The 16,021-nt window shown below is 37.8% G+C and overlaps 1 protein-coding gene across 4 annotated transcripts in view; it reads right to left on the reverse strand.

Annotated features, from left to right (window-relative positions):
- Window positions 1-16,021, reverse strand: part of ARID1B (AT-rich interaction domain 1B) — a 334,209-nt gene that overhangs the window by 274,110 nt on the left and 44,078 nt on the right. Inside the window, exons 4-5 of one of the 4 annotated variants that reach the window (XM_074896517.1) lie at window positions 10,087-10,102; window positions 7,189-7,195 (exon numbers count right to left, since the gene is read on the reverse strand). The exons of the other annotated variants lie outside the window; for them this stretch is intronic. Of the exons in view, the coding sequence (XP_074752618.1) occupies window positions 7,189-7,195; window positions 10,087-10,102 (23 nt within the window). The remainder of the gene's footprint in view (window positions 1-7,188; window positions 7,196-10,086; window positions 10,103-16,021) is intronic. 4 annotated transcript variants of the gene reach the window in all.

Below are 16,021 nucleotides of genomic sequence, written 5' to 3' on the forward strand. Positions count from 1 at the left end.
GATATGGAGATGTGAAAACTTCTGACGGTTAGTTTGGGGTGGTTTGTTTTGTTTTTTTAAATGAGGTGCAGTACCAAAGCATGACAGAAATTATTAAGAGTGTTTTTGGAAGTTTTCAACTAAGAATGAAAGCAATTTTTACACATACACACATATAAAAAAAAAAAATCTAAGTCTGTCAAAACAGAAAACTGAAAGAGTTACAAAATTTGAATATTGAGATTTGACTATAACTGCCAAGAACAAACGAATTATAATTTACAACTGGAGAAAAAAAAAAAAAACAACACTGAAAAGAAAAACATTATTCCGAAAAAAAATGAAACAAATTTTCAAACCATCCCACCCCCACTGTTTCTTTTGAAATCATTTTTCTTTCACAGGTCCTTAAGCTATGACAAAAATTCATTGCCTGGCAGAAAACTACACTCTCTACATTTTCCAACAATTTACAGGTATCCAAACTAATGTACTGCAGTATATTATCCTACTTAAGTAAAATGCAGAAATACTCAAAATTAATATGGACTTAATATAGATAAAGTTAATATGGACTTACAACAGACTTATGCAGCACAAAGATAAGCACACCAAGTTAAATTTACACATATTATAGTTTGTTTCATGTAGCATCCTTAAACCTGTAGGCATACACACTAAACCGAGGCAGAGCAGAACATGACTTTCTTGAATGTTAAGATAATTTTAACATGGAAAAATGCTGTCCCCATCTACAGAGCTCCAAAACACTGACAGACCTTTTTGCTTCTCTGGAACATAAGCAACAAGACATCAATAAAATGAACAAATCATTCTCATAAAGTTAATGATAATGGAGTTATGATTTCACTAAATCAACTGCTATCCTCTCTTTCCAAAATTACTCTGAAGCCAAAGGCACCAAAGACTTGAACAGCACTGGTGAAAATGATTTCAGGTCAGAAAGTAACATAGCTTGATGTTTAATGTTTGGTCTGCACAGCTTGGGTTTTCCAAAGATGAGATTTCAACTGAATCCTGAGCTCTGAGGGGAATGAAGCCTCACAAGTTATTGCCTCTCCCACTCAGGGCTGCAAAGCCCCTGTGTGAGTATCATCTGAACTCCCAACCAAACAGGTATTACAATAAATAAATACGGCTCATCTAGCCCTCACTAGCACACGCTTAAAAACAGTAGAATTTCTTCTTCAATTTTAAGGACCATATGCAACCACTCACATCCCTTTCTATTCCCTGACCCAATTTGTGTAATGGATGGAAATGGTAAGAGCTCCACCATTGTGAACAGCTGTCCTCATCCTTCATCTAGCTGAATAAAGACACAAAAAAGTTAAGACTGCGCTCACTCCATCTTCAGTGCTTTTTCAACTGATGACCGAGCGGTACTTAATGGAGTGACAGAAAGATGAAGACTGGAGAAGGGGTGGACAGAGGGAAGCACACTAACAAGGCAATGGAGCCTGTACTTCAAAAGTATTTTTTTCATTTATCATAAACTGCAATATTCTGTTATAAAGCTGTTTCCAGATTAAGGATATACTTTTGAAAAATACCCTGTACTTCTGCTTTCAGAGCCAATGAGATAAACACCAACACCCCTGAGGACTATAAGTCAGTCTTAGGCATTCACCCATAAGGAGAAAGGCTTCAGGTATTAGAATGGAAAACTGCACTGAAATACAGGCTAGGCAGAAAGATAATGATAGTCTGATAGGCCTGATTAAAAAAACCCAACACATGGATAGATGGCAGTCAGTGCCTATTATTGCAAGGCTTGGATGGGATTATTTTAATTAATGTTCTACCTAAACTCCTACTTCAATAGCTACTAATTACCATTAAGAACTACCAGCTATATCTTCAGATTAAACATTTCTCCCCACCCCAAAGACCCAATTTTAGAAGCTGCTTCTACAACAAATTATTTGTTATACTGTTTATGGTACCATAGAAACCTTTTACATCCTTTTAAATTTGCGGTAAGATCCTTTGATGTAAGTCCTTTAAAAAAAACTTGTTGAACAGATACTCACAGAACAAATACCTCTTTACTGTATGCCAAAATACAAGTGTGAAATAATGTCAATACGCTACATAACTTTATAGCAAAATTAGAGGAATCCCAGTATTTGATGCAATCTTCAGACTGACTTAAATCCTGTAGCTTTCTCTTTGTTTCTAAATACATTTACGAATAGAGAAATAAGACAGACCTTGTCTTGAAGATGCAATTTTTTGTAGATTGATGTATTCTCTTTTAAAGGGATATAATTTTACAATCCCTCACAGGTGAGATAGTGGGTTTAATATCTAAAGGAAAGTACATATTTGTCTTTATGTCAATCTACATGAAAGAAAAATCACTGGGAAAGTAACAGTAAAATACATACACTGCAACGATCCATCTACATTCCTATTTTATGGCTCAGATTTGACGTATTATTTGCCGTACTCGGAAATGTAGTATTTCTGTATGCAGACACATAAATCTTGACAAAAAGATCTTATTTCAGTCATGTTGATCCTATTTTTAAATTTATTTAATACACAGCTATAAAAGGGAAATACTATTTTATAATTGAAAAGGACATTGCAGTTGAGAAATATTTCTGATTGAAAACACAATCTGGATGGATAAAAGAAAAATCCCACTACCCTTCCTTTAAAAAAAAAAAATTTAAAAATCAGTAAGACAGATATGTACAGAGTTTGGAGAAACTAATACACAAACTGCAACAAAGTCCTACCAGTTTCACATACACACACACACACTTTAAACCTCAACATATTTTTCCCCACAGTGTTGTGAATTTAACAGAAACTACAATGCATACATATCTGTAAAGATACTTTAGTTAAGAATTTTTACATCTGTTTAAAGATATTCACAAATTTCAATAAATACTTATATAGGTTTATAGTTTAAAAAAAGAGGGGAAAAGTGAAAATTCTTGTAAGAGAATCTCTGAACATTTTTTATTCTCCTGCAAGACAGAAACTCATTTTATACTGCTTAATTGAGAAACTCCATGAGAACATACTGTTTATAGTATAGCTAAAACAATAGCATTGTACAATTATATGCTATCTCTCCCCTAAGAAACAGTGAAGAACAAAAAAGAAATTTAAAAAACAATCAAACCATGTACACCAATCATGATAAAAAAAAGTGACTATTAGGAGAGCTACAGTACTTCAGACAAAATTTTTAACAACATTTGCTTTCTCCATCTGTCTTTTTTGAAGACTTACTTCAGCAGTGAGTCAGATTTTGGACAACATTTGATGTGGTGCCATTTAAAAAGAAAGAGAAATGAGAAGTAGGAAGAGATTTTATGAAATAAATTCTGCCACAATCCAAGTCAGATCTGGAATATGACAACAAATCCATGTCAAACAACAGTCTGCCTGATGTTTAAGACTTATTTAGGAAATGTGATCAAAAAAATTAAGCTTTCCAAACAGTCTTAAGGAACTTAAATTCTAGTGCATATAACATATTATAAGAAAAATAGATACATGAATTTAATTAAATGATTCTGTGTTTGCTTATTGCTGTTATACACAGAGGAGCAATCACATGCTGGTAGCAAATCTGTGTCATCAGAGTGACTTCTGCAATTTTTCTTTTCCACTTGCAAAAGCCACTACACATCTAAAAAGACGATAGCAAGAGGGCCAACTGCTGAGGTTTTTACTCTTCTTATTTACCTCTGGAATGTGTTTTCTCCTTAGTTTTGGTAGAGAGAACCAGTACACCACTGATCATAAATAGCAGGATGGCACAGACAGCATTTTGGTGAGTGGATCTCCTGCACAGAGACCAAGTTCACAAGGGAAGAACACACTGACAGCCCGTTTTCTTGGGGGGGGGGGGGGGGGGGAAATTTACTAGACTGTCTACTAGAAGTGCCTACCTAAACAATGCTTTTCTAACAGGCTGCTGAAACACACCAAACTAAAGCCAAAACTTCTTGTGCAGTTACCTCATTACTTCTCACAAATGGGACTGTTGAAGAAAAATCCTATGCTAATGTATTTTGTAATAGTCATCAGGCAGTCATCATCTTTCTGAACACATCTAGTTTGAGAAGTCAGACAAAGCATCTTGACAAAATGCTGTAAAACCAGAAGAAAATAATAGAAACACTTATCAATTCCTTTTAAACATTTATTAGGTCCAGAATGGAACTGCTGGACAGAAGAACACAAGGCATCACCGCACAGCTTTGGCAGACCCAGTTGCAGCCACCAAGATGCCTTGTTCAAGGACATGGGCTTTAACTAGCAAATTACTGCTTGTTTTCAAATTATTCTGACTGTGGCAATGCAGCAAAGCAAGCCGATCTAACTGCCAAGTGCCAGATATTCACCCTCCTCCAACCTTCCGGCACAGACTCCCTACTACTTTTTTTGCACGGTCCTGGCACCAGCCTGGCCCTGAGCTGAGCCATTTCAGTGCACTAAACCAGCAGAAAACTAAACCTCCTCCTCTCCTTCCCAACAAAAAAAAGGAAAGTCTCCCGCCCATTCAATGAAACACTGTTAAGCTTCGCTAAAATTAGAAAGGCACTGTACTGATCCACAGGGAAAGCAGGAGATCCAAACTGAATCGGTGTGCTGCAAGGAACAGAAAACTGTCCAAAATTAAGGAAACTGTTTCCCACATCCCCCTGATTCTGACTCAGATTTGTAACACCAGCAAAATGCCATGTAACAGCGATGTGATTGATGCACACTGTATTCTGCATCACGCAAACCAGAAAAAGCGTAAGAAAAATCTCAGAAGCATTAAAAAAAAAAAATAAAAAAAATAAAAAAAAAAAATCACTCCAACATCCAAGATACATTAAATACGCATATACACATCTATACTTAACACAGACCTGCTCATTGAATTTTGTCAGTAATTAGTCCTTCATCCAAAAACCTTAAATAATTCTTAATGATACAGAAAATATATTGGTGAAGCTGACAGATATTATCACCTCAGTAGAGACAGCATATGAAATCTTTCCTTTAAATCTATGGCAGAGCTATGAAGCCCACCACCTACTCTCAGTACTTTGGAACAAACTCTCCCTATACAGAATTACATTTGCCTGTTTATCTTCTCCTACCAATTTAGTTTGCTAAATATTTTTCCCATTTCCTTTCTTCCAAATACACTGTAACATGTCTAGCACAGTGTAGTTTTTTAAGTACTTGGGTAGTCAATGCACATACATAATCCAGTTTTCAAAGTCATAACGTGCCTTGAGGGATGTGAAAGGTGTTAGGAAAAATAAATAATGCAGCAAGAGTTTTTCCGTTCAGCCAACCAGCCTAAAGTTACATTTTTCTAAGTACTTGTATGTATTCTTAGCCACTTTTAAGTATGTGTTAAAAGCACAGAAACAATAAAGAATTTGTAGTTTTTCTGTAAGCCACAAAAACCTCTGCAGCTCCCTGGTGTAAATGCATAGGGTAACAGATGAGGAAGAAAGATGGTCACCTTCGTAGTACTAACTGGATTTGGGTGTTCAGCCTACTTAAGCTCTTCGGTAACAACTTACTTCAGTGGATAAACCAAAACTAGTGTTTAACAAACTCAACAAATTTGTAACAAAATCTTGCTGAAATCACTGGCAGAGGAAAGCCGAAAATTATCTGAAAGTTAGAAACCATATAAATATTTACTTAAAATCTTATTACTTGGATATTGCCAGCACTCTCACTCTTCAGACATAAAAGGCTGACATCTTACTTGCTCAATTTGGACTCGAATATCTAGCTAGTTACAAAGCCGAACAAAAACATTTGTAATATTTTTTCCTGAAGTTTTGTATTTCAAGATTTCTGAAACATGCAACTGTCTTCTAAGTAAAACATCTCCAACCCTAAACAGTTGCAGAAAACAAGGCGGGATGAAGGAGAAACACAAGCTTAGATGTTTAGAATACTGCCATTACTAAGGATATCAAGGTAAAAACTGAAGGGATGAATTGAAAGTATGCTCAGTGCTCAAAGCACTTTTCTGAAATACAAGATAACTATTTGTCAGAGAACATCTTCTCTTTATATCCCTCAGAAGGCTGTAAGATTATTAATCTTCAGAGCACAAAACACTGCAAAACTACAATTCCCGATGTACCCTGCAGCCCATTCAATTACCACAAGTACATGAGTCCTTGCTAAGAGGAAGCAGATTAGTTTTAAGAAAACATAAACCTAGCTCTGCTGTGCAGTTCCCAGCTCTTTGTAGCTGGGCATGTATTTTTCCCATGCCCTATTCCTCTTGCAGAAAAAGAAATAGAGAATTAATCATCTGAGAGGTAGTGAATGATACTTTTGGTTTCCTCTGGAAGAACAATCTCAATGTGATACTGCAAACACAAAACTGCTTTTTGAACAGATTTTGGCAATGCCTTCAACACCAATGTATGTGGTACTGGAAGAGTAACATCAGAGCAAAATGGTATGTTACTGGATTTCCACTATCTCCCAAAATGCTTCAGCTGACCAACGGAAGATACAAAACTCAAGCTCAAATAATGAAGTGGCACATGTGAGCAGGAAGAAAACTTCCTGCATGGCTCAGAAAATAGGATCAAACCAGGACAAACCCATGTTCCTCCTCTCTAAATTAACAACCACACCCATGGTCCAGCACTCTGGAGCCATGGAGCAGCTTTTACAGACAGGGAAAATGTCTCATCTACTGCTGTAAAAGAAAGCCTGCACATGGCATACACAGCATGCATACATATGGATGATACTACGCGAGATGTGCACTCTTTCCAGGCCTGAGGTCACTGCTACCACACCAGGGTTTGATAATACACGTTACAGTTATGACTAACAGAGCACAACTTCAGCTGAAACATCTCTGAGGCATGGTTCTTCCAGGTTAAGTGGAGGGAAAAAAAGGAGTTTGCTAGGGAGAAATGTATTATCCCCATTGTGTGGTTTGGTTGAGCTTCACGACCTCAGCTCTGTCCCACTGCCTGGATCTTTCATCCCACTCCCCAAGCTCAGGTGAGTCAAGGGCTGCATTAATGGATGGAGCAGAGGGATGCCCACACCACATAACCACAAGCAGCACCAACCTGCCACTAAAGCCTCCATGGTGTCCAACTATGCTAGAAAAGATGCACCTAGTCGTCAATGAAAATAAAGATCCCTCCAATGTAAGCCACAAGAATGCACAAGCCATCTTGTAAAAGTAACTAATTACATTTATTGCATTCATTACTTCAGCAGCAGCAGAAAAAAAAAAAAAAAAAAATCATACAGAAGACCACTGTCACTATTTGGAAAAGTGAAGAAGATGTCATCGGAAGCACACAGGGGAACCTCCTGCCACCTCACAGAGAGGACAAGGCATCTCACCCGGGAGGCGGCCAACAGAGGTTTGTCTCACCAGAGCCCTAGCAGGTCAAAACAAGTTGGACAATTAACTCTACCTCGCAGGAAATACAAGCACCTGGAATTTCGTGCCTTTGCCAGTATGCACCCCATTACCGAATTAACCAGCAGGGAGTGGGCAGATGACATGCACCAAATTTACTACCTGGTACTGTAAGACCATTAATTTATCTTACAGCTATTTTACTGGCACAACCCCTGCTCTCTAATGGTGCTCTTTTCCTGACTATGAGAAATTACTGGGCAGTTTGTGCTAACTGCTTTCCCGTCATGTTTCATTTCCAAACACCATCTTCTGTCAGTTTATTCCCATTCAACTCAAAGTGACTGTCAATGTGAATACAGATGATCTGTTCATTTTTATAATCATCTAATTTTGAGAGCAGTTTCCACCTCCCCTACTTCTTGAACGTAAAAGACTAACCAAATCCAAGCAAAAAAAAAAAAAAACCAAAACCAACCCAACCCACCAAAATGCTAGTAGATTAAGCTTCAGCATTACAGGAAATTATTCTGCACATGTCATTGACCTATTTTACTTTCTTTGAGAAAATAAAAGAATTGTGGAAAATGGCAACAAACCACAAGGAAAAAAACCCCAAACAACCCCAAAACCATCACACCCCTACAATGTTTTATCTGTATATAAACGTTTTGCACAATAGACAGACACATTCTGGTTTTCTATTCCTGCTTATTCTACTAAATTTTAGCATTTAACCAAAAGGAGGTACCCTTCAAGGAGCTGAATCCTCACCTCCGAGCACCCACAAATTTGCATCTGCACGGGAAACACTCTCAAAAAGCAGCAAAATCCAGTAAGGACTGGTGGGAGGCAGAGCAGGGTTAAAAAGAAAATAAGGAATCCCTGGAAATGGTCCTGCACTGCAATTATGTAACTTGATATCAAAGGTGCGAAAGCTAGAATGAAAATATTTGATGTGACAGCTCTTCACCTCAGTTGTAGCATGCCCTATCTAAATAGCAGGAGAGCAGATGGTAATTTTCAAGCACATTTAGACCGGAATGCAAACGATACTTAAAAATAAATACATAAATAAACAAATAACAGCACACATGGAATAAATAAAGCAAAGCATGTGTAGGGGGAGAGGATGTCTTACTAGGCTGACATAGCCGGGGAAAAAAAAACACCACCACACACACAAATTTACAGTCACACAAGCACTTCTTCAGATCTGACATTTACAATTCATTTCTAAGCTAAACCACCAAATCGTGGAGCAATACAAAGATGCATGCACTTGTCCTGGCAAAAGCTTTGAAGTTCATTGGTACCAAATCTGCAGCCCGGTAAGCTGTGAAAACTCTGTCTTTTCAAATGAAGCAGCTTTTGAATACTTGTTTTGAAAATTTTAAGTGAATAAACAGACTGCATAAAATTTGTTCAAACACCCACCACTACCTAGAGATTTATGCAATGTCAGATGCACCCTCAAACTCCAAATTATTTTTGACTGTAAGAAGCAATAAATCATTTTAGTATTAATAAAGACTGGTTTCAAAATGCTGCTTGCTCCACAGATAATTCTGAATAGTTTTCCAACTGTCCAATCAAATAAATCAATATCTGGGGTCATGGCAGAGGTGGATTTGTGAGCTATACATGGTCTGTATTTAATTGTAATAGCAAATCCTAGATTTAAAGCATCACTACAGCTGACAGAGCCAAGAACAGCCAGGGCCATCACTAAGAATGGTGCCTACCACTGCCCAGGAATCCATGCTGTCAGGATATTTATGGATCTGTAGATCTATACATACCACCATATATGTATGTATATATGTGCATATATATATATATATATATATTATGTCAAAGACAAAATTTAACAAAACTGGGACCAGATGAAGAGAAAGGACAGAAATACATAGTGAATTGTTCTCAAGGATCTACTAATTACCAGTATGGCTGGTGGAGGGGGATGCCCACACACCTTTTCCAATTCCCCTCATCTATACAGTAGGCCACAGGCTTCTTTGCTGGTCATCTTTTCAGGATTGCCACCTATTCTAACAGGTGAGTAAATGACAATCTACCACTGACAACTAAATGGAAACAGCTACAAATCTTATTTTTAAGCTGCTGTGTTTTTAAGGAAAAACAAACAGTTTGCCCACTTAGCTAAATTAAACTTCTAAAACTGCTTTTACACAGACTATTCTAACAAGCTACACGCATATGCATGCCCTCTCCAATATACCAGTCTTCCAGGGTTACAGTAACTTCCTATGTCAGTAAATCGTAAAAGAAAACGTAAAACAAATTGTGCCTAAATAAACCAGTGAGCAGTCTTACCTCAGTGATCCTGATGTTAATTATTCCAAAGTCCTAATGTTTCATCCAGAGAAACAGCACCTAATATTAACAATTTTCTCTGCCTGCATAGCTAAGCAACCCATCCATGCCCTTGCCAGTTCATCTCACAGTTACTACAATGGTTCTCTCTGGTGCAGTCACACCAGTTTTGTTACCCCACTGCCCTACTCTCCAGCAGACACCTACCTGACTCCGCAGGTGGCCATACCATCCCTTGTGTATGTCTTCGTTGGTTTCTGCTTCCCCTGCTCATCCTAATTTTTAAAGGTCTCCCCAGTTCATCTCCAGACCTTCTCTTATGATGCTACAGTCTTAGGCATGAACACACATGCTCATACAGCAAATCCTGCCATGCTGAAAACATTAGAACCCTGGTGCTGGAGGGTAGTTTCTCGTGAGAGCAACAAGGCACATTTTGTCCTGACATCACTTGAGACTGAAAAGATCAAGACATGACTGGATTAACAGGAGAAGAGAGGGGAAAAAAAAAAAAATCAAATTAAGTGCTGAGATAAAAGCAATTAATTGATATGTCTACAGCACAAGTGTTTCCACCTGATGTGTAAGAGCACAGTTGTTCAAAGCATGCTATAAGCCAGCATATTTAAAACTTGGATTTTGCTTCCATATTTTGCAAGAACACGACTTCTGCTCAATAAACATTATCTGGATAAAGCGCTACTGAATATGCAGCACCAGGTAGGTATTTTATCATTTACTTGCAAGTATCATGCATTTTATAATAAATTAGCATAACAGTTCAGCAGCAGAGTCAAAATTTGTACCCAAGCATCCTAATTACCAGGATTCTGTCTATACTCCAACTCTAATGTGTTATCTCATTTGCTCATTAGTATGTAGTATACATGCATTACTAAAAGCACACAAAAATGAAATTATCATAAATATATAACTACAGTTACATTTTTATTAGGTTTACAGAAATCTGAAAGAAAACTGAACTATTAAAAGCAAAGCTTACATATAAAATTGTAATAAACTGTGTATTAAGTTTAATTTATTCTCCAAAGTACCCCAAAAAGTTCTAAAGTGAAGAATTACATTTTATATAAAAACTAGTAATAACTGTCTGTTCATTGTCTAGAAGAACTAGAGGTTATTATCTGAAATAATAACTTGAGTATATTGTAACATGGCTCCCAGGCATTAAAAAAATATAAAGCCATTTATTAGCTATTAATAGAGCCAGACTAAATTGATATGATTAAGTCACAGTTTAATCTACTGTATAGTTTTATGAATGTTTGATTTGCTTCCTTGCGGTCAGTTTTGGAAAGTAAACTGTTAACCAAACAGTATTAAGACCCTTACTCCCAAAGCATGCCAAGACAGAGCAGAACAGATACAGAAGTGCTTAGTATGCATTCACTTGCATGCATTCTCACATGGAAATCTGGTAAGGTAAGCTTTTCTTTGCACGTTTGTGATTTCACAACAAGCAGTGAGAATCAAGACATATGGCTAACCAAATTACAAAATGCAAAAATCGTTCTCCAAAAGTGCCTCACACAAACGCAGTAAAACCTACAAGTCCACACCTGATCACCTTTCTTAAAGAAACTCTCAATCACCCTCAGTGGGACAAGTTTGGGAAATGAAAAAAAAAAAAGCTCAAAAAAAGAAGAGCTTCACAGTTTAAATGGGCATTACAGAACTGGACCAAGTCAAATTCTGGTGACGAATCTCCCTATAAACTATGGTTGGTTAGTGCTTCTCACAGGCCACACTTCTCCACACTGCAGAGAGCATGGCAGCCCATGGACTGGCCTGACAGCTTGCTGCTGTCTTACAAGTTTTTCCTGGAGGATGCAGGTATTTCCCTGCTCATGATTCCAAGCAAGATGTAAAACAGCATTTCTGTGTCTTCTGAACTCTTAGAGCTTACCAGGGGTGTTTTACAAGAATGAACACCTTCCATCTCCAGAAGGTGCTTTCATACCTTCTGCATGCATTTTAAATTACTTGCCTGATAGTAAACATCTCAGTCATAGAGAACTCATTTCCACAAAAAGCACTCACTTTTGCAAAATTAAGAACCACACTACATTATTTTTTAGTAATTAAAGTTCCTAGTTTATGAAGACATAACAATGTGCTACGAGTTTAATACACTGACCATATTGTTGGAACATGAGATTCACTAGAGAAAGAAAAAATAAATAACTTTGATTGCAATAAAGCAGAAGGAAAGCCATTTCACATTCATGTCACACAATATTTTAAAGACCAAGTTAATTTCCAGATCTTTTGGGGTTATTTTGATTGTTTGAAGATATTCTTCAACACTTGAATGAGACAGCAAGCGTCACGTGGCATGCACATGTGGCCACAGTTTTCCAGTCAGTGTGCTTTCCTTGTCTGTGAAAGTACAGCCCGTGCTATATACCTGTATGCTAGACTGAAAATTATTCTTTAAAATTTGTTCCACGTATTCAGTTATACACAGATTCAGGCCAAGAGACCTGAATCACCTCCTTTTAACCAAAAAGGTTATTCAGTTCTTGGGAATTCTTACAAACAACCACATTCTCCAGTTCACCGCAACAATCCTAATTCTTTATCTGAGCTCCATCTCCACTAACCATTTTGAGGGACCAAACACCAGATTCAGTTGTCTAGTATCACTTTCTTTTACTCAGCCAAATATCGTATGAATGCTTTTAAACTGCAGGATTGCACAAGGAACTTGCACTCAACCGATTATCTACCATGACTTTCAAAGCTTCCTCTGTCATTGCTTTTCCAGAAGAAAGAGATATCCTGTAAGTGAGACCTGCATTTTAGTTCCTAGATCACAGTGGATTTATTCAAATATATTAGGTCTGGTCTTATCCTTATTTTAATTGGCAAGCAGGTATGAGTAATATATATATATTAATCTTCAGTTGGGGTTTTTTTGTTATTATTTTAAAGAAAGGTTTAGTCTCACTGATTGGTAACTGTTCTATTTTGTCTTATTAGCTCTAGGTTTTGCACTAGGCTTGGCAAGTCTTTTTGCTAACCAGAAAAACCTATTTAAATGTCCACACACACAGTTATTTAAGCAATTATGTACTTAAGCAAATATTTATTCAGTTCTTAAATTTAACATGCTTATTACATTAGAAAATGGTAAACAGAACATTTCTTTCTTACCAAATCATTTTTTTAATTCACAATTAGTGCTTATTTATAGTTGAAGGAATTTTACTCCTTTTAAAACGGGTCTTCATTAGTTAAAGAAACCACTTTAAAATAAACTCAATCCACATTCAGAACATCCTTATTAAACAAAACAAGAAATAGCTTCAAGAAGTGAAGCTTCTAGTTTTAAAATTCTGACAGATGCTGGAGACAGAAACAGCAGGAGAGAATTAGTTTTTCCTCAATTATTCACTTAGTAAAAAACCTTTAAGCCATTTCCAAACATCATCCATATAAAAAAATTCTTCCCAAACCCTTTAGTTTGTGACCATTCCTATCCTTGCGTTGCTGCCCCTCTGAAGGTAAGAGACACATGTTTGTATGTGTACACAATATATCTACCAATCTAGATGCATCCATGGCCATAGATTTTATGCTGTTGCTTATTTGAGCTCAATTCTTTCCGCATACAACAGAGTTAAATCAAGCTATGGTACTTACAACTAAAAAACATTAACTTACTTCTGTGACCAGGTCTTCTTCATCTGCCTTTGAATTCCTCAGTGTCAGATACAATGCTTTTCCAGACAGATTGTCTCCTCCATTTACACCCACAGTTTTTTAAGAGAAACTCCTAAGGGTTTGAATACTGGCAGCAGAAGGTGTTAAGTCCCTGCTCCTCCCGCCCTCTCCAATGCAAGTAACATTCTAAAAGGACTGGTCATCCTGCTTCTTCTTTATTTCAGTGGTAACTAGCGGGTACTAGCTAGTACCCTCATCTCCTGTCTTCTCTGCCAGGACAGTAACTCAGAAGCATTTAGGATCTTTTGCTTTTGAGTACTCAGTGATTCAGAAATACATAATACCACTCTTTATACAGAGTACCAGTTTCCCCTCCCCTTCTACCCATTCAGTTCTCTCTAAATAGCTTATAAACATTTATTTTAACATTCCAATCCTGTGAACCTTCCCACTAGATTTCAAGTAATATCAAGTAGATTAAATTTATAATCATAAATGACAAATTTCAGCTCCTCTTGTTTATTAGCCTGGCTGCCAGTATTAGAGTACAGGCAATTGAATAGGGTTGGGGTTTTCTTCTCCCTCCTGTCGTGTCTAGGTACCTTGATCACTTTTGTTCACAAAACTATCATTTAGATTTCAACATGTGCTTACATGTTCCTGTAATCTCACCCTCCACCCCCACTGCCCCAGCTTAGAGCTCTTACAGCCGCTGAAGCCAAAGTGCCCCCCAGCAAATCGCTTCTCCAACTACTGGAGGGAGTCCTGCCAAAAAACACTCTCCCTTCCCTTCGCAGACAATAACCAGCTTCTGCGAAACTCCACCAGCTTTCCACACTCTACCAGTGGGTCACTTCCAGGATCTTTGTTTCTGTTCTGCTTATCAGGAAGGAAGGCTTTTTGAGCAAGTCAGCTGGATAAAGAGGCTTTTAAAAAGCTTCTGCCTCCTGGCAACTAGCATCAAACCCTACCTTACTAATGTGAAATTCTTCCACCAAAGCTGACTGACAGGACAGCCAAATGTGGCTGGGGGCAGGAGAAGGGGAAGAAGGGGATGCTAGGTTTCTTGCACTAAATGGAAAAGGTGGGTTTTCTCCTATCTCATGGGAAGTTCTGAGACTTGGGAATGTCCCTTGGTCATCATCTTCGGGGATTCTCAGCAGCTGCTAGAGTGTGAGCCATACCTTCCTTTCTTTAGGTCAGAGAAAGACTATCTAGCTCTATTTTCTGGCCAGTGGAGCAATTCAAAGCATCAGAACTCCAAAGTCCTCCAATCCTACTGCATGGATTTAGTCCACTTATCTGCTACTTTAAAATTTCTGAGATTTTGTTCTATACTGGAAAAAAAGAAGCCACTGCTTCAATATGTAGTATGGTTTCAGGAAGTACCATATTCTAAATTAGTGGTACTGTAGGGTGTCCAAAGGTTGACAAAGAGTCAAGCCCAGGTGAAGACACTAATCTGCAGTGGCCAGTCACATACCATCACCAGCTTTATTCAGGAGAAAGATTATCAACTTTTTTTTTTTTAAGATTTGCATTTACACACTTATTTTCACATGGTAACTCAATAGTTATCAAAACATACTTCCATCCAAATGACTGCTGCTTCAAGATGTATTTTTTGTAATACAGGTCCAGATTTTTCCCCAGCCCTACTGTCATTATGTTTACCTCGTCTGTCTCACAAGCAGAAGGGAGACCTTTGAGACAGATCAGCTCATAACCACTGCAGTTTTCCACTAAATAACTCTGAGAAGGGACGGGTTGCCACAGGAAGGGCTGGTAGGCTCTCCCGCTGCCTGTGAAGGCAGCACTCCTCACCAAACGGGAAGCCTCCAGTTGGAAACCGCAGCCACAAGGGCAAAATTGACATGTATACCACAACCTTAGGCAGATTTCACTAAAAATCATGTGAACCAATGGGAGAACTAATGGCACAAATAGGGTTTCAAAGGGAGCCCCCCACCAATACCATTTCCTCTCCCAGAAGGAAGAGCAAGCAGAACACTGACCAAGCATCCGTAACACCTCTATCCAGAACAAGATTTCAGGCTTCCCTTACTCACTTATTTTTCCACGAGGAAATATATAGCACAACTAACAATATTAATGTAGCAATAAGGGCAAACATGGGCACCTCTACCTGAGCTGATAAATATATTTGCAAGGCTCATTTCACCTGCAGCTAAAAAGAGAAAGTTGCCCCAAGACAGGGAATCGTAAGAAAAAAAGACGATAAAAATCCCCCAAGGCAACTGCACACAAATATACAGTTGTATGTTGCTTGCTCCAATAAGCACTTACACTGACTTCAACTGAAGGAAAAATTATGGGACAAGAGTGAATACACATCCTTTCAAGGGGCCCTATTGCCCAATTCATTCTGCCCTTTTCAGCACAATTGGGATTTTCACAGCATATCACATCCCAGTACCTGAATATCTCAATTTCCAAAACAAGATGTTAAAAGCATAGATAAAGAATTCCAGCAAGTGCGCAAAAACAAGACTGCTTTTTTCAATCACCGTTCAAATATCAGCTAGAATATCTTGCCAAGTGCATGAAAATAACAAAGAAAAGGCACCTCTTTAAGGAAAATATTAG

This window comes from Athene noctua, chromosome 1 (assembly GCF_965140245.1).
Source record: "Athene noctua chromosome 1, bAthNoc1.hap1.1, whole genome shotgun sequence".
Classification (NCBI taxonomy): domain Eukaryota; kingdom Metazoa; phylum Chordata; class Aves; order Strigiformes; family Strigidae; genus Athene; species Athene noctua.